Raw genomic sequence first — 27,990 nt, forward strand, 5'->3', positions numbered from 1 at the left:
GAAGTAGTAAAGTATGAGAATAGTGTGAGAACCATTAATAGCAGTTATATTAATGTAACTGCAATGATGAAATGCCATGAGAAGGGATGGACGCATGCGTACGACATAGGAAATGGTGAAAGAAACAGTAAAGGCTGGCAGTGCATAGTGGGGAAACCGCTTGGGCAGTTAGATAAACGTATCTGTAATACTTAAATGCTATGAGAAGGGAAGAAAACAGGTCTATGACGTAGGAAATGGTGAAGGAAGTAGTAAGGCTAGCAATGCAAATTATGGGGACAGTCTTTGGCAATTACATTAATGTATCTGCAATCCTAAAATGCTATGGGAAGAGAGAAAAATAGGTCCACAACGTAGGGGGTGGGGTGGTTGAAGGAAGTAGTAAATGTGAGCAGTGTTGAGTGTGGGAATGGATTATGTATCTGCAATGCTAAAATGCTATGGGAAGAGACTGTAGACTGTAGGTTGAAATGATTACGAAGCGCGAATCGATACATATTTTAGATACATGCAATCGTTTACAATCGAAATTTACAACCGAGTTGACAACAGATGATTTTTACTCCATAGAGGCTAAAAACTATTTTTACTCCCTAAAGAGTAAACACGCTACTTTAGACCCGCAATGCATGCATTAAAAACGACTGTTTTTTTTACTGCAGTATGACAAAAACAATATAATATGAACCCTTGATGACTCCGCTCAATTTTGTGGATGCCTCTGCAAACGCCACCTAGTAATTGAGATGTATGTTAACTTTGGTGATACGTGTATCGTTATAGCTCAGTGGACTGGACCAACCAGGACTGGGAGTCTGGGGGACCGGGACTGGACCAGGACCAGTTTATAATTGGTGGTTCATGTTGAACCAGACAGAAACCAGATTGTCGAAGAAAGTCATTGTCTTGTGATGTGTGATGTGTGAGTCGAGGCTAAAACCACGACCACGACCTGGCTGCAAGTGGACGTGTTCTGTTTCTGTTCACTACAGAGTGTTAAGTAGACTAGGACTAGAGTAGAAAGAGAAGCTTTCGAAGAGACTATTATTGAGTATTGTCTTATATTAGCACTTAGCAGAGAGAACACCGACCAGCACCAGACATACAGAGACAAAGTTTCAACGTCAAGTCAAAATCAAAGTAGAGTAGAGAAGAGGAGGAGTAGAGTAATTGCAAATACAAAGTGCAACACAACACGGCATGTAACTTTATGTCTTCTTGAAACTTGAAGAAAGGGATTAGGAAACGTTGGGCTTAAAATATCAACATAGGTACGCTTAAGAATATTGAATATTTCTATACATTATACAATTATGTTATTACAGGTCAATATTTTTGTGGGTAATTTTGTTTTGGGATAATTTACAAACTGAGCTGACCATCTGTGTGTACTGTGTGAACTATTTATAGCAATGAGTTCATTTTGTCTTGAGCTTACATGCTGCGCAAGTGAATGAAGTTATTCCTTTCAAGTTAACCGATTTTATACTCCACCTGAAGTTTAACTTCATCTCCCGAGGCCTAGGCTACCTTGAACCTTCAAATTCTTATTATTTTCTTCATTTGGGTAAGTATGATTAGACCTAACTTAAATGTAGGCTATGGTAGATTAAAGGCCTGTGCTATTGTGACTAGGCCTAGCCATAGGAGGATTAAACAATAAGGAGAGGACACGCTCGAGTTTTGTTGAAGCCAGCCAGCCGACCGCTCCCCGTATCGCGGGGGGAGGGGGGGCATTGTGTTTATACTAATAACATTTAACCAAACCAGCAACGAAACACATTTACCGATTAGGACAGCTATATGTAATGTCATAGGTAAGAAAATTCTATATCTAGTTACTGAAATACGGTAGCCTAGCAGTCATGTAGGCCTACTTAAAAGATTTATTTATAACTAAGAACATCATGTAAACAAAATTAGAACTTAAAATAGAATCGCAATATTAGAAACCTAACCAACTTAGAGGACGACTCGTCCTATTCATGTAAGTTACGAATAAGTTAGTTAAATTAAAGATAAGTAACTTACTGTTTAAGCTATTAATATGTTTTTAAGCAAATATAACGGTTGATGGATGAATGTTTTATTTTATGGCCTGCTATTATTGTGATTGATTATGCTTAACTTATACCTATTATAATCAAATAAGGTACTCAAATCATAAAGTAATATGAGTACCGTATTTTAACAAATAACTTATTTGACGAAATCTATCCAGTCACTACTGGTCATCTATGGATACATGGTATAAAGGTATAACATATTTTTGCATACCGTAGCCTAACTTAAACAAAAATCTAAAAGGTTTTAAAACTGTTAAAAAAATTATTAGGGAAGTTAACTTACGCACTGTGGCATCAGAGGATGTGAGAACTGAAAGATTTCACTTTTTACTCAAAGTTTATTTGATATTTCTTAATATAAGCCCACAAAATATGGCTTAGCATGATATAAAAAAACCAAAAACTTAATAGGGAAGAAAATGTTTTACTTTTTATATTTGTAATTTAATTTGAACACTGTGAGTGTAATAAAAGCGATCACCACTTTGAATTTTTTCTTGATTTCGGGTATTTCAAATTACTTGCCTGGTTTTTAGCACAAACATGTCTTAAAACTAACATTAAATGGGATTAAAAATTTTAGAAAATAATTAGAAATGCTAATTTAATCCCCTAGGCTATTTATTTAAAAATTCAAATTGAATTTTTTTATTTAAAACCTAAATCTAGTAGGTAAACTTAAATCCTTTTGATTATGAAACTCGCTTGTACATAAAGGCCTTTTTATTTATTTATAGGTAACTCAACTTATAAGTTGAACTTAGCCTACATTCTAGTTAATAGGATAATGCAATTTAAATAGGGTCTGCGCACGATTTTTGACATTTTTCCCACTGGCATGTGGAACAAAATGTTTGGAACTTTGGGTTTTCCGCAGTGAACCTGCGATACATTATCGAATGAATAATGATAACTGTAGGCTATAAGTTAAACTTAGGCTAATTGATATTTATTTGGTTAGATATTTAAAAACTTAAGCTATAAAGTAATAGTTTTAAATTTAATACTGTATGGTATAAATAAATAGGCTACGGTACCTGGTAATATTATGCAAATTAAGGTGACTATGGGAACCTATAGTACTTTAGGTACTTTGGTATTATCTGGAGGCCATCTTTATACAGCGCGCTGCGGCGGTTATGTTAGGTTGGGTTATCATAAATGAAAAGAACATAGGCTACTTTAATTGACTTACTGTCCATAAGTGACATGATTACAATTAGCGGCCTTTGAGTTCTGCCTGCCAAAAGGCAGCGATGTCGGCGAGGATCGAGTTGAAGGCGTCGCTGCTGCTAGCTGCCACACCAGATACAGGCTATGACAGGTGAATGTGTCCGCTCCGGTTAACGACTTCACCTTGGCCTACTTGGACGGGATTTAGCGAGCGAAAGTATGACTCATTTGGTATTGTTTGATTCATAATGAAACAAGGAATGTCCTACAACAATTATATTTATAACATAACTTAACCGCTAGTGTGCTGTATAAGGGTGGCCTCCGGATAATACTAAAGTACTGTAATTATATAGGCTATCATAAGAAACTAGATTTTTTACCTTAAAAAAATGGTGCAAAGGATTTTCTGCTCTGACAAGAATTAACTTACACACCAATCAAGTATTTTTGAAAGTGATCCAACAGGGGTTGCTTCACCATTTTTAAAATAAATAATATCTTTATCCTAGATACCTCTATCAATTCTGGGTTCAAAAGTGATTTACATTTTTTTTTAATCTCTTTTGTTACTTCTACGGCGGCCATTTTTGTTTTTGGGACACTCAAATTTTTGCTCATGTAAGGGTTTGCATTAACTTGCATAGCTCGGTATAACCATGAACACAAGAGTGATGAATCAAAAAGAATTTTGATCTGGAAGAAACAGCCTAAATATTATGTTCAGTAGCCTACATATTTTATTGAAATGTTTATCAAAAACAGTTTTCAACCCATCTCAACATTTCATAAGAAAACGGAAAAGTTTCAACTTTTGAAGGCGTATTACCATTAGAACAAATAAAATCTCAGTCTTGATTTTTTTTCTGTGTGTAGCAACTCAGTAGAACTGTTTGTATTTATAATTTTTGAACTGCTTACACCACTGATTTTCATACACACGTGCAATATAGAGTCTTTTGTATGAAGTGTAATTTTTACAGCTTTTGATGTTTAATGAACTTCATATTCAGTTGCTAGTGAGGTTATGAAGCACCTAACATTACTACTGTCTGTTTTACTGTACAGGAATAAGCCTAAAACAAAGTAAGCTTCTTGTTCCAGTAATCTTTAAACAGTTCTCAAATCGGTCCAGGATTTTGTTGTTGTAGTGTTGAGTGATTTCTTCATCTGTTATGAAAATGAATTATTTTGTTATGAAATTCTGTGTTTTGTGACTCATTTACGACTTCCTGTGGGGACTGGAGACTCTATCAGTTCCCTCAGAATATGAGTTATTTCTTTTCAAAATACCATAATAAACACTTTTTATTGGAATTGACTACGTTTTATTTAAATTGAATGATGAATAAAACTTAAAATTCTGCAGGATTTGATTTACGGTATTAATACTTTAATACTTTTCGATGAAATGGCGACTTTTTATGAATTTTAAAATATTTTTAGTACCGTAGGCCTACATATAGGCTAATTTGTACTTTGGGTACAAAGTTTAAGTTGAAAATCTGTTTTGGATTTTTGAAATGTAGGGCCTACATTAAGATAAGTTTACATTAATAAAATAATTACCTACATTTATAAATTAATCTTTAAGCTACCTACAGTACTAGCCGCGTTGGCCGAGCTTATGAATTTATTGCAATTTTCATGATACTGTAACTTAGCTTAAAAGTAAATCTCAAAGATGAAATTCATACAGCAGTTACTGTAGGCCTATAACAACCATAATGACCACATAAAAAGTGGGCTCAGTGGGGTTTTGGTAAAAATTTCAGACTTTTAAACTTTGTCCCAACAAAGATATTGAGACTCAAAATTTGAATTTTTCAAAAAAATTCAGTTTTTGAAAAATTATAACTTTTAATGGAATTAAGTCTCAGGGTTAATATTTGAAATTCAAACAGTTCTACTGAGTTGCTACACACAAAAAAAAATCAAGAAGTCTGAGATTTTATAAGTTCCAATGGTAATACGCCTTCAAAAGTTGAAATTTTTCTGTTTTCTTATGAAATGTTGAGATGGGTTGAAAACTGTTTTTGATAAACATTTCAATAAATATGAACTGAACATACCCTAATACTTAGGATGTTTCTTCCAGATTAAAATGCTTTTTGTTTCATCACACTAGTGTTCATGGTTACCGAGTTATGCAAGTTAACGCAAACCCTTACATGAGCAAAAATTTGAGTGTTCCGCAAAACAAAAATGGCCGCCGTAGGAGTAACAAAAGAGATAAAAAAAATTAAAATCACTTTTTAACCCAGAATTGATATAGGTATCTAGGATAAAAATAATATTTATTAAAAAAATGGTGAAGCAACCAATTATTTTATTTATGGATCACTTGATATGGATAGAACCCAAAATCAGTCTCGAGATAACATAACTTATAATTTAGGCCTAAATCAACAACTTGATTCATTATAACCTAAACTTTACCTTCCTAACTTAATCTCACATAGGCCTAAACCTAACTTCAAAACACTTAATACAGTCACGAATCCACATAACACCCGACCTACCTATCTCGCATCGCATGTGTAAATAAGAACTGAGTTCACAATAACTTAATCAACGCTCAGTTGCATTTACAAATGCCTCTAAGTTACTGCTTTGTCCTCTTCGTAAAAACTTAATGTTTGCCGTCTTCTTCTTTCCTAGACGATCCTTTTAATCGTTCATGTTTGTGTTAGTATTCAATTCACTTAACCTAATAATGGTGACAGAGAAGCAGACAATAAGCATTACTTTACAGTAATAAAATTCAAACGATCATAGTTTATTCAGTTTTGGTCACCGCAGAAAAATTTTTTGCAACATTGTTTTCTGTTAAAAATCTAGTTTCTATTGATAGGCATATAAATTACTATTGGTTCCTATGGTCACCTTAATATGCATAATTTCTAAATAAGTTACAATCGTCACAGCAAACCTGTAAAGTAAGCAATTTTCCATTAGCTTGATTTGATTTTCAATTAGGCTAGGTTAAGTTAAATCTATTTCAATAACATTAGGTTTAATGAGTACCTAGGTTTGCTGCTACAGGGAGGGCAATAAAGTGCGTTTTTAGTAAAACATAATTGATAGACTACCTAGCTTAGTATGAAATAAATAAGATTTGCCAAGTTTGATCAAAATTTTTGAATTTTCTCCCTTACCAATAACAATACAAAAACACTTCAATATACTAAATTATTTGTTTTTATTAACTCTTCAAAATGGTCTAGAGAGAAATGGTCTTAGAGATAAATTGGGAAGTTTTATATTTTTGGAGTGAAAAATTGGAAAACCCCATTTTACCCCATAAACCCCCCATGAAAGCCAGTGCCCATGGTCCGATCATGCTGGTTTGCGAACTCTAACCTATATATGATGTGGAATACCTAGTTTATGGAATATATACCGGGTGTCCAAAACCACCCGTGCACCCATTTAAAAATGAGGGAAACCTTTTCTTACAAACAACAAATAATACAGAACTAAATAAATTGGGCGTACAGTCTACCAAATGGTGATAATTTCAAATCCAAAATCACACCGGAAGTGGCTTTTTCAGACCGGAAGTTGACTTTAATCTCCTTCCCACCACCACAACAGGCCCTAGTGTAGGAGGGGAGACGGCACCCCATTTTGAAAAAAATTCCACTTCCAATGTAGGAGCAGCCTAAGGCCGGATTTGTTGTCATCCTACATTCTTTCAATTAAAAAATACCAGTTTTGTTATTAAAATCCATTTTTAATCTTCATTTGAAAAAAATGAAGATAAAAAAGAAGTTTTGTTTTATTTCATGATGGCCTCTGGATCGTTTGAATAAACTTATAAAGATAAAGCATATGTTGAAAAGATTACTTGATGCTGAAAACAGTATTACAAGTCTTGTATTTAATAATTTAATTCTATTTTCGTCCCATGGCAAATAGAAAGTTACAATAATCAAGGTGTAATAGACTTGTAAAAGGAATTAAAATAACTAAAGATAATCCTGCAAAAGAACGACCGGCTGAAATGTACTGGAAAGGGAAGTAATAGGTAACAAAAACAATAGTATTATTTCACCTATTACCGAAAAGCTAAGGAATGTTCCTGACTATTACTGCAAAGTAATGGTATTTCCCATCTCAATTATTTTATGATGTCTAATTACAGGCAAACTGAAAATATGCTAGATGAAAACAAATCTTATAGTCTTGTAAAGAAGTAACTCAATTTTTGAGATAGGCTTGGCACACTCAAAATCTAACAAAGTAATGCAAATATACAGAATATCATAATAAAATATATAAAGAACATTGTTTTTCTAATGTTTAAACGACCCCAAAAAAACTCTGTGTGTCACCGATTGTGTTTTAAAATCAAGTACACCCATGAAGTGTAAATGGAGGGTAGGGATGTGTTTGCCAAGTGGTGTGGTCTAAATACAACTATATTTATTAATTATTTATATCCTATACAAGGATGATTTAGATAGCAACATTTAAAATCATAAAATTAAATAGTGCATAACAAATCCTTAGGGTCAAAGATAGGGATAAGATAGGGCAAAACCTATCTTATAAACAATTTTGATAGAAAATTTCATTATAATTAATTGTTTTTCAGGAGTTACTCTTATCATGGAAGAGGGAGAGTGGAAACAACTGGCTATTGAAAAGCAGGCTGCTTATTATGAAACTTTGGGATCAAGACATTGCGATGAAATTGATAAGAAAGACCTTTTCCTGCTTAAAAAAAAAGTGGGATATGCTACGTGTGGGAAACCAGAAGAATTGCCCAGCAGTACAAATTACAACACGGGGTATAAGAAAGAGGAATTGAAGCACATAAAATCTATCTGCGATAAAATTATAGAAAAGAGTGATCGTGATCCAATCAAATTTTCTTGTACAATACTAATCCTCAATCTCAAAGGCTCCCTATGTGAAACGCCAGTTTTTAGGATTATAACTGACACTGGGAACTTATTCATTGATATTAATTCCAGAGTTTACCTGAACTGGGATATGTTTATTGAAAATAACAAATTACCTGAATGTGAATACTGCTTCCCAGTAGGCGGAGAGTATGATATGGAAAAAGAACTTGTTGTGGGCTTTGCCTTTTCGCCTGCAAGTAAGCTATTCAACAAAGCTACAAACTGTTTGGACACAGCTGGATCAGTGGCAGCCGTAGCTGCTGCAGGTGTTTTTGCTGCAGGAGCATTTGTGTCTGTGGCACCTGTAGCCCTCTCTGCAGCAGGAGCTACTGCTCTCTGCACTGGAGTGTACAGTGTAACTAGGAGTGTTGGCTCTTTGTATGATAGGAATAAACATGATCAATCCATCGGACTGAAAGATCAAGAGTCCAGATCTGCCTGGATGGCCATTGGATCATCAGCAGTTGGCTTGTCGCAAATGGCTGCACTCAGAGGAGCTCAAAAAGTAGTTGAAAGTGGTCGATCCTTAGGTAAGCTCAGTGTATTTGGATTACACGCACTAACAGCATCTTCTCTTGTGATCAGCGGTTTTGGCTTTGTAGAAAACCTCTTCAACTTTGCTGATAAGTACAACAAAGGGAGCCTTTCGAAGAAAGATGTTTTTGACCTATCATGTGAGTTGTTGTTTCTTTGCAATGCAATTGCCTCAGCAAAAGCGACATCACAGCTTGTTAACAATATGAATCTAGCTGTAGTGGAAGCATCATCTCAAAAGAAGTTGACCAAGACTCAGAAAAGAAATTTAAGAAGACGAGTTGCTAAAAGAAAAGCAAAGGGTTTACCAGTTAATGTTTCTGAGGAAACCAATAAATTTGCAACGGTGGGAATATCAGGAACCCTACAGTTGCTTTTGTTTGAGGCTGTGAAAGCATATTCTCCGAGATTGCAAGAGATTCTTTATACATGCCAATCTATCGGTCATGATGTAATGTGCTGGAGAACTCATGAAATTTCTGATTTTGTTCTGTTGAAAAATCTGGGAGAAAAATTCATAAAACTGTACAACAACCATAAAGATGAAATCTTGGAAGTTGTGAACCGGATAAAAAAATTTTTCAGTTCAATTATTGATGAATTCTTACAATTTGTCTCCAAATTATTTGAAACTGCCTCTGAGGAACTGAAACAGATTTTTTGCTCCAAAGTAATTGATATGGAAGATGAGATGGAATTATTGATCAATGAAGCTGAAGGATCGGTTATTAGTTTGCATGAGAGTTTGAAGTTGGATTACAACCCCGCCAGTTTCGACTGCAATGATGAATGTGAAAGCCTAGATGATGATAACCTCAATCCAGAAACTCAAAACCTTCTGAAAAGTTGCAGTGAGGTTATTGATGCAAGTAATTTGTGTTGCAATGATATTGAGGATTTTGAAGACATATTAGATTCTGTAAAACATGTCGTTGTAAGCGAGCATAAAAGAAAACTTGACGAATACATGAAATCCCTAAAAGCAGCTAAAGCAGCATCAGGGGATGGATTCAGTGTTGAAATATTCCATAGCATGCTTGGGGTACGAGGGGAAGTAAGTAATCACATATTGAAAGAAATTTTAAGTGAAGTAACCACTGATAGTACTATTTACAAAATCAAATCCAAGCTCAAAGATATGAAAAACACTAAAGATCGAAGCACTATACCTGTGTGGGAAGCTTTAACTTCTGGAATGTACCAATACTACGGTCCTCACGGCACAGGTGAATTGTCCTTAGATAAGTTACTCCTTGTTGTAAAAGATGCTGTGGGGCCCATTGTTGTTGACAACAAACGCCTTAATCTTGATGCAGAAAACCTTTCTCGCATCCAAGAAAAGGACATAGTCATGTTTTCAATCAATGATCAACCAAATGTACAAATTGTAGTTTTTTGTGGTATAACAGAAGAAAACACTGCAACAGGTTTAATAATGGTAGTAAAGTAGGCCTAAACAATGCTCAGAATTGATTTTATTTTAGAAATCAGGTGAGTTTATATTTGATCCAAGCGTGTTATAATCTATAATACCAAATATAACCCATTGACAACGACTTTCAGGTCTAGCACATCACCTCAATTCGCCGCGAGATAGTCATACTGCTAACCCACCAGCCCTCTAGTACATATAATTTTTAAATCAAATTTAAAAAAACTAATTTTTAAATGTTGAATCTAGCCTGCAAGCGCTAGTGTCATCGTGTGCTTAAACCCGTTTGGCCGACGGTGTCATGATAGTTCAGTTGGCTAAGTCTGACGAGTGTAGTGTTCAAGTTTTTTCTACATGCACGGATTCAAATCCTTTACATATGTAATCCATATTGAGCCTGTTAATGTATGGCTTAGATGGAGTGGAGGACCTATCTTAAATAAGCAGTGTCCGCGGCTTGGGTGGAAGTTACAGCATTAGTAATTTCAAAACGGTTGCACACAACATCTGCTCTGCTTCTTTTTAAATTGGTACAGAGGAGGACACAGATTTTTTTAAGTATGGACAAATCTGTTGAAATACATGTACGTTTATAAAACATAAAAGGACATTTTCTAAAAAATATTATAGATGAATTAAAAAAAATCTGTTGTCAATGGGTTAATGTATATCAAACAATCTATTGGTGCTAATTTAACTCTTAGCTAGTTTCCCAAAATTAATCCATAGAAAAGTGTAGAGGTTTTTGATGTTGAAACTTGATTCTAGTCGTTTAATCTTCTGACTAATAAATAATGCTGGCTGCTGAATCAGATGTTCTAGGTAACAAAGCAATTAAACCATTGTTCACATAATTACTTTGAGTTGGTATTTAAAACCAAATGAAAAGTAGAGGGTAAAGTCTATTATGTTCATCAATTCATTTGGTCACAATCACAATCTGTGTTGTTTATCACAATATCAATTATTTTGTTTGAGTAAGTAAAAACTCAGTTTATTCAAGTTTTAATTAGGTGTTAAATTACATCAGTGAATCCCATAAAACAAATAAGTGTTATTACAATTTATGGCTGTTAATATTTATTACAATAATAGTTACTACTAAAATATAAAGTGCCAAAGAATGAGTCTAGTCTGATCTATTTTAATTTTAAGATGAATAAGAGTAATTGACAACCTTTTGATTGACATTTTATTTTAGTCAGACAAGGGAAATATGAGTGTTACTAATACATGTAGGGAAAGAAGTGCCAGCATGATAATGTTTGGTGTCGTATTTGTGATATTCATACACGTGGCAATATTCTTTTTAAGCTCACATTTTTTATCGTAATATTTTATTGGCATTTTAATGTGATTATGTAAGTGCTGCTAAGTATTATTTATTGGATGTAGTAATCTCCCCTTTCCATCTATACAGAACTGTAATAATACTTAAGTATAATAATAATAATAACTGTACACGTGATTGTAAATGGGGGTGTTCATAGTACCTATTTTATATTGTAAACTTATTTGTGCAACTAGTAGCCAAAGTGACATTTCAATTTAGATTAAAATGCTGTGACACATGGCAAGCCTTGTGTGTCAACTTTTTTATTGAGTTTAGGAAAGACATGTTGACCAACACATTTGATTTAGTCCGCAGTTGTCATTATGAGGTCCCTCTAACTGGCCATTTAAAAGTCTTACTTCAGTAATGAAAATAACAAATAGGTCCAGAGCTTATTTTTAAGGGATTTCCACTGGACGACAGTGGTGACGGACTTAATACCCCCCCCCCATCCCATCAAAAAGGGGGGTCCGAGGTCCCACCTGGAAATTTTTCCATAAATTTAAGTGAAAATCACAACATTTCTACGTATTTTTAATGAATTTTGCAATTTTATTTGCTTGTAAATAGTCCATATAATCTCACTTAATTATGTATTCTAGAATGTTGTAACAGGCCAAGGCTCCTTTCACAACCTCTTGGGCCAAAATCACAGCTCAATACTCTAAAATATTTACATAGTGTTATTTTTTAAATTCCAATACATTTAAAATGTGAATCATTAAAAAAATATGCCGGCACCACCCATAGTCACTGGGCGACAAAATCTCAGCACTGGTTTCACCCAGTTAACATGTTATTTTATGCCCTGAATAGGCCTGTTTGATTTAATACGATGGTATTCAAACCAATAATTGGAAATAGTGTGATTGTAAAACTACATTTATCTTAGTTTTAGCGAATTTCCCATATAGGGAATAAGCTATTACCGTAGTACTCATGGTAAGACCTGGACGCGGGACCGATTTTTGTTTTCATTTTGAGGTCCCTAGAGGCCAAAAACACCATCCGTTCAAATTCATATATATATATATATATTTATATATATATATATATGTGTCCGTTAGCACGATAACTCGAGCAAAAATGATCCGATTTTGATGAAATTTGGTACAAACGTGTAAACCTACGTTTATTCGAACGAGTTCGCGATCCAGCATGATCGGTCCATGGGAACGGGGGTTTACGGGGGGTTTTATGGGGTAAAACTAGGTTTTTCCCATTTTTGACCCAAAAAACATAAAATTTAGCAATTTCTTTCCAAACCATTTTGTAGAGCTTAAAAAAACAAATAATTTAGTATATTGAAGCGTTATTATGCGCCTAATGGTTACGGAGAAAATTCCTAAAAATTGTAAATTTAAAATTCCCATGTTATTCTTATGGAGAATAAGTAAACTGTTGTAGTTTGCTTGTTTGTGAACATATTTTGATCAAATTTGGAAAATGTTTTTATTTCTTACTAACTATTCACATTTTACAAAAAAAAAAAACAGTTTTACCCTCCCTGATGCAGCAAACCTAAGTACTTGTTAAACTAATTCTATTTAAATCAAGAATAAATGTTAAATTTTTAAGTAGACATTTCAGTGTAAATCCAATCAGTCAAATGGAAATTCGCTTAGTCTGCAGGTTTGCTGCGGCGGGGGTATTAATCTTTTTGGTACAGTAGAACTTTTATAACCTACCTAGGACCATTTCCTGTAACTTATAAATGTAACAAAATTCCATTTTGTAGCCCCTGAATTAGTTTAGTCTATAAATGTAACTTGGAATAAATAAGTAGCCTAAGTTTTGTTTTGTTCAGTTACCATTGAGCAAAGAGTGGGCCAAATAAAATATCAAGAACTTGGCTGTTTTGCAATTAAACTAATTCAAGTGAACAAAATGCTACTAGGCCTATCATATACAACTTTTGAAAAAACTTAGGGAAAACGTTTTTAATCTTTTATGTCACTAAGCTAGAAATACAACTGGAGGTAGCACTGGTACGGCAATTTTGCTAGAAATTAGACATGCTGTAAAATTGTAATATTTTAGTACCAACAAGGGTAATCGGCCAACTCATTTGGCTCATGGCTTTAATACAATCCCATATTCTAGTTCCAATGTACTAAGTACAACAATGTACTTTACCCATTGTAACAATGGCAGCCAATGTCTCAATTCTCTCATTCAGTGCTACCTCCCTCCAGTTGTATTTGTGGCTCACTGCTTAAGTCTAAATAACAAAAAACACCCCCTAAAAAGGTACCTAAAAACAATGTGATGTGTATGTGCCTTTTTGAAGTATTGTGTAATGTTTCCAGAACCATCAATAACCACAAGACTTATTTTATACTACTTTATATCAAACTGAAAATTAAATGAAAACATTTATTTTTATTATAAATCCAAGTTTGTTTGGCTACTGTCAGGTATGATGTAATGTCTTGTATTTTTTATTAAAACTTTGAAATTTCTGTTAGGATTGTAAATGCTAGCTTGATATTCAGTGAATTTGATGTGTCACAATAAAAATATTAACACTCATTGTTTAATTGAAGACTGTAATATTTATGCTGTGCTGTACGTTTACAAATTTAAGTCTTCTGACATGTAAAACTAGAGTGCTAATTATGTGCCTTTCAATTATCCTAATGTTTATTATTCTGTTTGTTTAATAAACGTGTTATTCTTACTAATCATCCTCTTTTACCTAATTTCCCTAATACAGTTGTACTATAAACACTACATTAGGTTGCCTAAAACTTTAGCTGGGGGGTTTCTGTTTAAAGTTTTATTTTAACATTACACATTTTTTTCTTTGCTTTTTCGGGATTGGGTTTGTTGTTTCAGTTTGCTTACACTCTTTTACTTTGTCACACTCAATATTTTTGACGTAAAAATACAAAGTAAGCTAGGCAAAATGGTGTACACAAAGAAAACTGGTTGTAGGACCATAGATTAAAGGTGTACACAGGTCACAGGTACACAGTTATTGTTAACATTTTGAACACAACTGATGAATGACTGTTGATTGACTACAGTAACAATACAACTTTTTTAATTATAAAAATATTTTTTCACCACACGATGATGTTTTTAGCTGTTTTACATATGTTAATTAGTGGCTGAAAGTTACGTTTTGCTGGCCATGCCAGCTTTCGTCGTCATTTGGGGACCGAGCAGGTTTTTACATCCCTAGGGCCGCAAAATCAGCTGCCCGCTTACTTTTAAATACACAATCAGAATCCATAGCATTGGAATAGAATTGTTTCATTGTCACGCCTGCCTAGCAACACAGAAAACATACTACTATAACCCAGAATGCCAACCGCATGGTAAAAAGCGTTAAGTACTTTGAGAGAGCTTTGCCTGTCAATTCGTAGGCAGCACCACCAGCGTTGCTATGCACTCAGCGTGACTCAGCATAGCAACGCTGGTGGCGCTGCCTACGAATTGACAGGCAAAGCTCTCTCAAAGTACTTAACGCTTTTTACCATGCGGTTGGCATTCTGGGTAATATCGTGTATAGCGGAGTCAGAGATTAGTTGTCCGCTTGAGTGTGTGTGTGACTGTGTTCGCACCTAAAAACTCAAGAACCGTTGCACTTATAGCGTTCAAATTTTGCACAGATAATTAGGACACCAGTGTAAAGACACCATTAAAATTCTAGACGATTCCATTCAGTAGTAATTATAAAACCTTAAAATACATTTTTAAATTTGTCCCATAAGAATAACATTAGAAGCTACCTTCTTCTTCTTTTTATTTGTTTACGTTTTGCGACCAACAATTTTGTTGTCTACTTAAGACAGAGAGGACTTTTACTCTAAACTCTTTCATTCATGGAGTAAACAGTTTGGCGTCTATGAATATATGTCATTATAATTTCACAACTATAAGAATAATAAATTGAACTTATCAATATTAGTCGGCAGTTATATACAATTTATGTTCAGTATTAAAATTCACATTTACATTACAAATATCTATATATATAAAATCCAATGTATGTTTGTTTGTTTGTTTGTCCTTTATGGACTCCAAAACCGCTCAACAGATTGTAATGAAACATCCAGACATTATTAAGCATTATCATAGATTAAACATACTCCTCAAGAGGAGTATTTTTAATCTATGGCATTATTCAAGGGTGGTTTGTGTGAAGTTTGGTGCAGTATGTCAAAAGGGCTCCGCCCAGTGGCTCTGGAGTTTCCCATGCTAACCTTATGAGTACTCATATTTAAATGGAATTAAAGCATCTTAACAGCTGGTTCAACTAAACAATTATTTGATTCTGTGATGTTCAATAGCATTAAAAAGGTAATAGGTTTACTAACAGGGTGCAGCACTATTATTTTTTTAAATTTATGACAACAGCTAATTTTTGCAATTCTAAAATGCCATGGGAAGGGAGGGAAACAGGTCCACGACGAAGGAAGTGGTGAAGGAAGTAGTCAAGGCGAGCAGTCCGGAGTGTGAGAACCCTTTGTGATAGTTGGATTAATGTATCTGCAATTCTAAAAAGCTATGGGAATGGAGGGAAACAGGTCCACAAAGAAGGAAGTGTTGAAAGAAGTAGTCAAGGCAAGCAGTCCGTAGTGTGGGAACCCTTTGTGACAGATGGAATAATGTATCGGCAATAATAAAATGCTATGAGAACGGAGGAAAACAGGTCTTTAACGTAGGAAGTGATGAAAGAAGTAGTCAAGGCGTGAAGTCTGGAGTGTGGGAACCCTTTGTGACAGTTAGATTAATGTATCTGCAATACTAAAATGCTATGGGAATGGAGAGAAACAGGTCTACGACGTGGGAAAAGGTGATGGAAGTAGTCAAGCCGAGCAGTCCGGAGTGTGGGAACCCTTTGTGACAGTTAGATGAATGTATCTGCAATTGAGCAGTCCGGAGTGTGGGAACACTTTGTGACAGTTAGATTAATATATCTGCAATTCTGAAATGCTATGAGAAGGGAGGGAAACAGGTCCACGACGTAGGAAGTGGTCAAGGAAGTAGTCCAGGCAAGCAGACCGGAGTGTGGGAACCCTTTGTGACAGTTAGATCAATGTATCTGCAATACTAAAATGCTATGGGAAGGGAGGGAAACAGGTCTACGACGAAGGAATTAATAAAGGATGTAGTCAAGGCAAGAGGTGTGGAGTGTGGGAACCCTTCGTGACAGTTAGATTAATTTATCTGCGATACTAAAATGCTATGGGAAGGGAGGGAAACAGGTCCACGACGAAGGAAGTGGTGAAGGAAGTAGTCGGAAAAACTATCTCGAGCGGGCAAAACCTCATTTTCGGCCCTAGGCATGAAATATATTATTTCAGTCAAGTGGATGCACATCAGATAACTGTAAAAATAAATACAGTAGACACCATCTTTTTTAGTAATTTCTTTAAGAAATATATTGGCATCAAAATAAAAAAAATAGAAAATTGTTTTTGCTTTACAATAATTATTTAGGTACCGGTAGTTTATTCTGTTCTCCATTACCTTCTCAGGTCAAAAGACTCCTTGATTGAGTACCGTACACTGGTCGATTAAAGAGCCAGTTCCAAAGTTCCTCGTGCAGTGGGAGTGGTTTTAGAGTTTTGCAGCCAATATCTGGTGGTTTCTTGTGTGATGTGAGTATAGTTATACCTCAGAAGAGGTGTTGTATAAGTTAAATGCAGTAGTTAAGAATCTAACTAACTTCTTATTGTGTATTTTATCCCGAATCACATTGAAAAAACTGTAAAATGGTTAAAGTACCTGACACTGCCTTGTGATTCTTTTCCTCCAATACTGTACTATGCGTTTTGGTGTAAAAAAATCAATGACCTGATGGAAGATGAGCGATCACAAAATTCCTGTATCAGATTAGATTCATATTTGGCCTAAGACACACCACTCATCCTACACTCATCTCCATTCATACTTGGCTTAAAATACCTATTTTGTATGGTTGCCATTTCATTATAAAGTATTAAAGTATATGATTATGTTATACCTTATTTTGACTTACTTCCATTAATGAAGTTAAATGAACTTCAAGAATTTCACACCCTCCACCTCTCAATTCCTCTTCATTTCCTTCATATAAAACTCCAAAATATTTATCTGATAACTTTCATTTCATTTCTGTAATATTTAGCATCCCACTCTTAAAACTTGTTATTTTTAATTCACACCCATTCACCACTCAACAGTTTATTATACATTGTTCTTGATACCTTAAATTTGAATGTGGAATTCTCTTCCCGACCACATAAAAGCCATAGAAAAGGGTGAAAGGTTTGGGGGGAGATAAAATCCATTATTTTGAGGAGCAAGCATGAGTGAGTCACTGGTGCTGGTGTGGCGGGTTTTCAGCGGCTTGTGTGAATGTTAGAAACATTAGGGTTAGTCTATTTAATTTCATTAAATTTATAGGTCAAAAGGGGAGCGTTTCATAAACTCCAAATTTCACAAACTCCAACGCTTAAAATATTAAATGAACAGAGCGTTTCATAATGTCCAAATTTTATAAGCTCCAAAACTATAACATTCAAATAATCATTGTTTCACAATGTCCAAATTTCACAAACTCCAACGTTAATATATTAAATAAACAGAGTGTTTCATAATCTCCAAATCCTTAACATTCAGATAATCACCGTTTCACAATGTCCAAATTTCACAAACTCCAACGTTTAAATACCAAATAAACAGAGCGACTCATAATCTCCAAATTTCATATGCTCCAACGGTACAGTCTGAGCCAGAAGTCTCTACAGTGGTTGGCACGGTCAGCTAGCAGGCACCGTCCGTCGGCGCTCAACTACTGATTATACGTGCATTTTAATGATTGAAGAACACTTAGCTGTGTGACTCAAATATGTGTTAACACTTAATGTACAAATTAAATTTACATTTTTATATTTTTAATATCTTTAATTCAAGCTTTCAGCTGAGTTTCTTAACTCTTCCGTCTCTCAATTAAAAAGCATATATTTAAGAGATATCGTAAGAGATTTTTCACCACACTATGATGTTTTTGGCAGCATTACATACGTTAATTGGTGGCTGAAAGTTACGTTTTGCTGGCCATGCCAGCTGTCATCGTAATTTGGGGACCGAGCAGGTTTTTACAGACCGGGGCCGCAAAATCAGCTGTCCGCTTACTTACTTAAAACATGAATGCATTTTAAATACACAATCAAAATCCATAGCATTGCAATAGAATTGTGTTATTGTCACCGTTGCCTAGCAACTATTTATTTTAATTTTTGGTGATTCCTTAAATTATTTCTTCACATAACCTTAAAGTTGTAGTTGTGTTGACTATCAGTGTGCATTATTATAGTGGTGAATAGTGAATAGGGTATAGTGTGGTGAAAAATATCGTTCGTACCACGGACCGAAATGGTTTTGCAGCTCTCGATTGATTTAAGAACTAAAAACTATCTCGAGCCGGCAAAACCTCATTTTCGGCCCTAGGTACGAAATATACTATTTTGTTTTAAAGCGATTTTCAAATAAAAAAATTCTTAAATGGAGTAAAATGCTGATCCAATTAAAAATCTTTTTAATGATTTTAAAAACTTATTTGAGTTTTTCTCTTATTTTAAAGTTTCTGGTAGGTGGTATAAAAACTTGTTTCCTAAATAACTAGTTTTTTTTCTTATAAAATTCCAAATTGTGCTGCTCTACCAATTGGTGTGATCTTGTATTATGTTTATGCACATTGTTACCTATTTCAATTTTATCATTAATCAAAACAAATTTCATTCACTCATAAATGAAAAGACTTTAGACTGTGAATATTTTATGTACACAAAAGACTTACATTGCCGAGGCTGTTGATATTAAATTCAATACATTATGTTCAGTGCTTTTTTTTGTTTTGTACAAAAAGTATAAAACGGAAACAACTACTTGAACTCTATAATTAATTGTGCAAGAGTTCTATGTGTATTTACTAAGCACGTAGCTCAGAGGTAGACCTAGACTTTGCTGATGCCACCACCTGCCTGGACCAGTGGTGGCGTACCTGTCGGGTCAACACTAGCTTGCCCATGTGGTTTGGTGATGTGAAATGGTACATAAATAAATTGCAATATGTTGTTTGAGGGGGTTTTCCACTAACTTTTAGACCACTACACTTCCTATCAAATCTGGATCCAGTAGCCCGATCGTTCTGGTTCACTCCAACTCCTTACAAACTCAAACTCTTTATTTGCCATAAAAAAATCATTACAAATTCGAGCATAGCTCATGTAACAGATAGCATATCAATTATAACTAGAGTGTAGGTTAATTATTAAAAAATCAAATATAATGGATAAGATATAGTCTAACAAAAATGATCATATATATACAGTACAACCCCTGACTCAGACAGATCTGTTCATTTAAAAAAAAATCGTCCACTTTATAAGGTGATGTTGCAGCTAGATGAGTTTCCAGTTTTTTTTAATGTGTTGGTTTTTTTTCTTTTCTTATCTCTGGTGGAAGGTGATTAAACAGTTTAATTGCCATGTAAAATGGACCCTTCTCCAAAAGAGACAATCTATGCTTAGGGTACCGCAGAATGTCTGTGTTTCTTGTACCCTGAGTCTGGCCCTGAGACTGTTGTTTGAAAAATATTGTTGATGTTTTTTAAAGAATTTCAGAACTTCCAAAATATAAAGAGCTGGTACAGTTAATAGTTTAGAATTTTTGAAATATTGTTTACACGATTTTCTAAATTTTAGCTTAAACATTGCTCGAATGGCCTCTTTTTGACCCCAAAGGATGATGCTGTACCTAACAATTGATAAAAAATAACCATGATAAACCTGAAGACATGTCTTTATATCTGAGATGTTGGTTCTAATAGCACGAAGATATTTATTAAGTTTTTTTTTGTATGGCCAGAATTTGATTATGCCATTTTAAGTTGTCCTGAAGTGTAAAACCTAAAAAGTTCACACTAAGGGAATTTTCACAAAGTTTTTCATTTGGCATGAAGAATCCCTCATTTATTTGTTTGTTTCTATTGTTAGAAGTGAAAGCTAAGATTTTTGTTTTGGAGCAATTCAAACTAAGACAGTTTTTGGATAGCCAGTCAGATATTTCTTGGAGAGTATTTAAAAGCTTTACTTTTGTTATTTGTTTGTTTTGACCCATAATTATTGCTGTAGTGTCGTCTGCAAAAAGATAAAGTGGAGTATTAATGTTGATTGGCAAATCATTAATGTACAACATAAACAATACTGGCCCTAAAATAGATCCCTGCGACACCCCACAGACAACCTCCCTCCAAGTTGAGAAGTGAGCAATTCTGTCATCATCGAACATTTTAACTCTTTGGAATCGTTTTGTCAGATAAGATTCAAACAGGTCATGTGCTATGCCTCTAAATCCATAATAACTTATTTTGGTTAGCAGCAGTTCGTGGCTGACACAATCAAAAGCCTTGGACAAATCACAGAAAACTCCAAATAATGTTGTCTGTGATTCATCCAAGGCCCTCAACAAGTCACTTACCAGCTCAAATACTGCCAACTGTTGATCTTCCCTGTCTAAAACCGAATTGTTTTTCGTTAATAAGATTATACTTTTCTAAATGAGTGACCATTTGATTTAATATAATCTTCTCCAAAATTTTTGAAAATGATGGAAGCAGTGCTACTGGTCTATATTTATCTAGACTTCTATTACTGTTTTTCTTATAAATTGGAAAAATGTTGGAAAATTTTAGTTTGTCAGGAAAAACTCCAGTATGTAATACAATATTTGAGATGTGCACCAATGGAGTCAAAATGATACTACTAATTTCTTTAATTAATGAAACTGGGATTTCATCCCACCCAGATGACTGTTTAGCCGACAAGCTTGCTATGGTCTTAATCATATCTATTTTTGTGATTGGACTAAATGAAAAAGTTAAGCTTTGTACCTTTTCATTATTTATGTAATTTATTATTGCATCCTGAACTGAACCCCCGATGGAAGACTGTGCCCCACACTACTAAAATGGTCATTAAAAACCTCAGCTATATCTCTTGGACCCTTTACAATGTTATTGTCACCAATTAACAACTCATTACAATGAAAACCATCTGAGATAAATCCAGTCTCTTTCCTAACTACTTGCCATGTTGTTTTTGCAATATTATTGGAATGCTTGATTTTTGAAGATATACTATTTTTTTTGCTGCAAATACAAGTCTTTTAAAGATATTTTTGTAGTTTTTATAGTACATTTGAAAACTTGGGTCAGAAGTCTGCTTTGATTTTTTATGGAGTTCTTTTTTATTCCTACTTGAGATTTTTAATCCTTTTGTCATCCAGTCACACCCATATTTAGACTTTTTATTTGAAGTAAATGTTCTAGTTTGAAAACATTGCAAAAACAAATCATAGAATACGGAGAAAAACCCGTTATAAGCTTCATTACTACCTACTGAAGACAAACACATAGACCAGTCCTCACTAGACACAATAGAAACACTAGAACTACACTAGAAATAAACACAATAATATCCTCCTTACTTAACAGATTAGAAAAATGTTCAATTCTTTTCTTAGAACTTAACAATCTAGTTGAAATAATTTCCTTCTTAGTAACTATATTTACCTAACCCGCCATGTTAAACTTCCCTATCCCAAGCGTGACGTATACAACTTCCTTACTTCTCGAGTGATGTAAAGTTGAAAAAAACTCACTCGGTGATGTAATGAAACCCATTTAAATAACATTGAGTGGATAACTTAAAAAATATACCTCTATGGAGCCAACGACGTTCAACACTAGAAATCAGCTGTGTGTTTGAATTTTATTGTTATGCTTTGAAGAATTTTCCTAACCTAGCTTTTGTTTGTAAATGAACGTTGAAGATGAGTGAAATTGATAATGAAGTATATTGCTCGTAACCTCCTGAATATTGTCGGGTCAGGTAAAATCTTGTACGTTACACGTTACGCAAGAGCGTGTTTACATCACTTCGGTGAATTATGCAGCTCGCCTTCGCTCGTTGCACAACATTCACCTGCGTGATGTAAAAACGCTCTTACTACACTTGTAATGTAAATAGCTATTTTGTTTTTTACGAACAATAACTGAGCAGTGTGATCAGATAAACCCAATTCTATTACCTCTACTCGTACATTTCTGGTTCCTATATTAGTGATAATGTTGTCGATACATGTCCTAGAAAGTTTTGTTATTCTTGTAGGTGTCAGTATAGTAACTTTGAAATTAAAAGACTTGAGAACAGAATTAAAAGTATGCTTTTCATTGTCATTACTCAGCTGGTTAATATTAAAATCTCCACACGAAAATATGTTTTTATTTTTTTACCTAACCCGCTATGTTAAACTTCCCTATCCCAAGCGTGATGTATACAACCAGAACCTCTTTACTTCGCGAGTGATGTAAAGTTGAGAAAAACTCACTCGGTGAGGTAAAACCCATTTAAATAACATTGAATGCTTAACTTAAAAAATATACTCTATGGAGCCAAGGACATTCAATGCTAGAAATCAGCTGTGCGCTTGAATGTTATTGTTATGTTTTAAGTATTTTCCTAACCTAACCTAGCTTTTGTTTGTAAAAGAACGTTACTGTTTGAATATGAGTGAAATGGATAGTGAAGAATATTGTATGTAACCCCCTGTATATTGTCGGGTCAGGTAAAATCTTGTACGTTACACGTTTCGCAAGAGCGTGTATACATCACTTAGGTAAATTATGCCTGCGTGATGTAAAAACGCTCTTACTACACTTGTAATGTAAATAGCTATTTTTAGTTTGCTAACAGGTTTAAAAGATGAGTAAGTTTATCAATGAATTGCTTAAAGCTGTTATTTGGTGTTCTATATATGGCTACAACCAAACATTTTTCTCCATTGCATCCTACAGACAAATCAAGAGTTACCCCCACACATTCAAAAACCGATTCCTCATAAACCTTTTTTATACTGCTACATTCAGTTGCTTTTACATCATTCCTAACTAATATACATACACCTCCCTTCTGTTTTGTATCTCTTACACTTATTGAAATGAGCTTATAGTTATGAATTGTATGTGCAACATAGTAGTTTGACTCATTGAGCCAGTGTTCACAGAGTCATCACTGCTGGACTTAGTTTGTTAATATCTAGAGATAATTCTAAATCAATTTTTTAGCTCCTCAGGCCCTGTATGTTAATACTGTATTCAATATTAACAGACTCTCGTCTACAAAAATCCTTGTTTTATTTTTATGTATTATTATATGTATATGTTATTTCGCTGTGAATACTGCCTGCCTTATCTCTAAAAAATTACATTCTTGAATATTATTTGTTTTTGAGGTTTCACTATAAGATGTGGGTTTATATCTACATGCTGGTTTATATCTAAGTTTGTAGCAAATTCATGGAAATTATTAATTTCAACGGATATTTGCTTAAACTGGAGCTAACGTGAGTGTTTAACGAAACTTCCAGAACACATTTAGAACGGATGCTACTGTCATGACTGCGTACGATGGGTGAAGAAACTTTGTTGAACAGTCTCAACGGTTCCAGTTGGAGCAAACTGCAACTCGCAAATACATTTTTATTTCATTGTATTAATGATTAATAAACAAGTCTGTCACACACAACTAATCAAGTAGCCAAGACAAAACATAACCATATCAAAACTAACTTATAATCATGCTTTTTTATTTTGGACACAGCTAACATTGAGGCAAAGAAAAAAATCCACTTTTTATCGAATTTCTCTTATAGTGGATAAGCTATTGCTATTACCATAAGTATCATAATGAGACCTACACCTAGAACCGATTTACTTTTTCGTTTACATGACCCCAGACTAAAAACACAAACCATTCAATTTTGTATGTATGATATGTCTGTTAGCACAATAACTTGATGAGATTCGATAGGAACGAACGTGTAAACCTATGTTTATCTGAACGAGTTCGCCAGCATGATCCCTTGGTTATGCCCATTCCAATAGGAATGGGGTAAAATTTGGTTTACCCATTTTTGATCCCCTTAAACATAGAATTTTGAAATTTCTTTCTGGAGTATTTTGTAGAGCTTAATAAAACAAATAATTTAGTATTTTGATTGGCGTTTTATGCCAAATGGGTTACAGAGAAATTTTCAAAAATTTAAAATTCTTATGTTATTCTTCTGGAGAATAAATAAACTGTTGTATTTTGCTTGTTTAGGAATATATTTTGATCAAATTTTGCCAATTATTTTATTTCATACTAAGCTATTATTGTTTAAATAAAGAACACACTTAGTTACATTCCCTGCAGAAAGTACTCATTAAAAATAATTTTTATTTTAATGGATAGTAAATCTGACAGTTTTAATGGAATATTTCAGAGAAAAGCCAGCTAGGTAGTTGGAAATTCACTTGGTCTGCAGGTTTACTCAGGCTCCAAGTACTTCTTTTTAAAAACTTTTCAACACCCCGTGTAAGATACATTTAGAATCTACCGAAAAAGATGTAGATGTAGATGAAAAAGATGTTGGTGTTAAGAGAGACAAGACTCTTAACACCAGCTGGATTCTGGTGTTGACTGTCAGTGACGGATAGGTCGACATGACTCGATAGTAATTCAGATAACCGCATCTACAGTCGGATGTGACGCTTCCGAGAATCATCTTCTAAATCGATGCGTTTTAGAATATATTGTAAGTACTGTAATTTAAAAAGTTGGTTTTGTTTCAGGTAAAGGACCAAATTAACTCAAGATGGCAGATGATGAATGGCAGTTGGAAGCTGTTGAAGAACAGTTCAAAGTGTTTGAATCACTCAAGGAACCATACAAACGAATATCATTGACTAATTTAAGGACTTTAATGGAAGAAGTATCCTCGATTAAGAATTTACACACAAAAATGAATAAAACCAAACATTCAACCCCTAGTGAGATAAGTCTTCAGATCATTAATCAACAATGTGAAGAAGAAATCAAGCTCTCTTTTATTGTCATTGTCACTAACATGAAACAAAATGGAACCCTCTGCAAAATGCCGGTATTTGTCTTAATATCCAATGAGAGAACAAAATACATAGATATGAACCTTACATTATTCAACAGTTGGGACGCATTTTTCAACAACAATGATCTACCCCCTTGTCAGTATTGTTTTCCTGTAAATGGTCTGTACAATGTTGGAAAAAAGTTGAAGATTGATTTTGCCTCATCTCCTGTTGCCTTGAGGCAAAACGTAAACGTATTTTGGAAATGCTTGGGTTTTGTGGCTGGTGTTGGATTGGTCGTGGCATCATTTTTCTTCACTATTCCTCCTGTGGATAGATACACTCAGAAGGCAGACTCACTTTTAAGTATAGCAAATGAGTATGTTCCTGGTATTCGAAAGTATGGAATCATGTTTTTGAAAGCAGTGGGATACGTTCAGCAACTGAAATCAGGCAAAGGTGATTTAATAGATATTTTGCCTCAACTTTGCAAATTTCTTACTACGGTACAGGATAACTTCAAAGAAGAAATATCTATGATTTACGGATGGATAAAAGACACTTTATGGAAGATATATAATTGGATCAAGACAAAGCTTTCTCATTTCTTTGAAAAAGCATCAGCATGGGCACAACATAAATTTCTTGCGGTTACACACCGAGTTAACAGTGAAGTGATAGCTGCTGAGTTGGAAGCAAATGAGATTCTGGAAGAATCACGAAAAAACAATCAAAAATTCCAAACCCCTGTTGATGCAACAGCTATACATGCAACAGTGAACACGGAAAACAGCTCGGAATATGTTAGCACGATATTTAGAAATGCTAAAACTGAAAGTGCTTTGGAAAACAATATGTTGAAAGGCAACAGTGATGAAAATATTCATCCAGTGACTTCTGATTTGTTGGAAATCAGTAACAAAGTAGCTAACCAGCTACAAAAAGAAGGTCTTAAAGATGTACAAGACATACTTGAGGCTTACCTGGGTTTTGTGAAAGATGAATTCTTAAAATGTATCAATTTGTATACAAAAATGCTTGATGCAGCTAAAGCCGGTGCTGGACATGCAATTAACGTGGAAACATTCAATCTTACACTGGGTATTAAAGGAGATGTTACAGCACACTACTGGGCAGAAGCATTTAAGATTATAAGTGATACTCCTCGTCTTGGTTTTCTCTTACAGGAAGAAATAAAAGAACTAGAAAAGCAAAAGAAATTGCTTATATTCCCAATCGCTAAAATTACTGAAGATGATACGATGGGCCTTTACAGATGTGTTGGACCCGATGGAACAGGTAAATTTTCTGCCAAAGATCTCTTGTTGGCTTTGGAAGGGATTCAAATTCCTATAAAAAATGAAAAATTGGTTATAAATGAAACACCATCTGCAGTAGTGATTCGCCTTAGCGAATTAACAATAGTAGCATCGCAAAAACTGAACTCAGACAATACATCAGAGGGGATGTTGATGATAACCAGGTAAAACCTCTTCAGATTTGAGTGGAGACTTATATGGTTCAAAAAAGGTACAGGGAATATGGGTCAGACAGCAACTCTTGATAATTTATTACCATTGTATGCCTGAGATCTGATATATAACAATTAACAGTCGGCAGGACCGACGGCCATCTTGGATTTTCTGCCCATAACGCCATTGTTATGGTTGAAGCATATTACGGCATTGTTTATTAAGATAAAAAGCTGCAAAATATCCCATTTTAAAGCTATTGAAACCACAAATGTGATTTGCCATCTACTTTTTAATTTTAATTGTTCTTATTTTGTCTATTGACTTAAACTTGTTTAAATGATCCGAAAATTAATACACACAGAAAATATATTTAAGAATCACATACAATTTTCTACTTGTTAGTTAATTAAGCTTATGGTGCATGATTAATATGCTTCAACGTGAACGTATGTTTTGCTGATCGGAGCTCGGACAACCATTGTTCGCCTGGGATCTGATGCCCTGACGGTCAACGGCAATGCAAAATTATTGACTCCAGCCGACTCTTAATGATACTATTGGCAAAAAATGATAATGACAATGTTGTGTTTATTTGATTTAGAATTCCATAATTTAAGGCCTGATTTGACAATCCAACTTGATTAGTTGAAATCAAGTGAAATAAATGTTGTGTTCAATTCTGTAGAAAACCTAACAGAGAAAATCAATTTGGACAAAGTACATCATAACATTTTTTCTGAAAATAGATATGTTTGATTACAACGATACTTTCTCACCTGCTTACGTGTATTGGTTAGTGTTAAAATAATCCCAGTTACGGCAGTTACTTCAAATTATTTGAACATGTATTAAAAAAATTGTGAACACTAAAAAATATTGTTTAATATTATATAATTTTATTTGTCTAATTTGTAATAATGTATTAATATTTATGAGCTTACAATGACATACTGTAGTTTTCCTATTTTTTCTTTTGTAAATGGTTTATTTAAGGGTTTAATATGAATCTAACATGGTTTTAAACGTTCAGTTGTGGTATTATTTTATATTAACTCAATCAAGACTTATTAATTTTTTGTATTTTAATAGGAAAGGGGCATTTTAATATTGTCAGATTATTAAAGGAATGGTGGATGA

General features: G+C 34.2%; 2 protein-coding genes across 2 annotated transcripts; both read left to right on the plus strand.

The window, feature by feature from the left end:
• The first annotated feature begins 1,071 nt into the window (after positions 1 to 1,071).
• LOC129004919 (uncharacterized) lies at positions 1,072 to 27,923 on the plus strand. The gene is made up of 2 exons (XM_054433625.1): positions 1,072 to 1,271; positions 25,124 to 27,923. The coding sequence occupies exon 2, from the start codon at positions 25,147 to 25,149 to the stop codon at positions 26,863 to 26,865; it is 1,719 nt and encodes a 572-aa protein (XP_054289600.1). The 5' UTR covers positions 1,072 to 1,271; positions 25,124 to 25,146; the 3' UTR covers positions 26,866 to 27,923.
• Positions 1,324 to 14,126, plus strand: LOC129004918 (uncharacterized). Its single transcript, XM_054433624.1, has 2 exons — positions 1,324 to 1,567; positions 7,840 to 14,126. Exon 2 carries the CDS (start codon positions 7,854 to 7,856, stop codon positions 10,134 to 10,136), a length of 2,283 nt encoding a protein of 760 aa, XP_054289599.1. The 5' UTR covers positions 1,324 to 1,567; positions 7,840 to 7,853; the 3' UTR covers positions 10,137 to 14,126.
• Positions 27,924 to 27,990: the final 67 nt, after the last annotated feature.

This window comes from Macrosteles quadrilineatus, unplaced genomic scaffold, assembly GCF_028750875.1.
Source record: "Macrosteles quadrilineatus isolate MER2022 unplaced genomic scaffold, UCM_ALF_1.0 Scaffold_12__1_contigs__length_5162894, whole genome shotgun sequence".
NCBI lineage: Eukaryota > Metazoa > Arthropoda > Insecta > Hemiptera > Cicadellidae > Macrosteles > Macrosteles quadrilineatus.

Excerpts from the sequence above, each read along its gene's own strand:
- LOC129004918 (XM_054433624.1), top strand. The coding sequence starts at position 7,854 with ATGGAAGAGGGAGAGTGGAAACAACTGGCTATTGAAAAGCAGGCTGCT.
- LOC129004919 (XM_054433625.1), top strand. The coding sequence starts at position 25,147 with ATGGCAGATGATGAATGGCAGTTGGAAGCTGTTGAAGAACAGTTCAAA.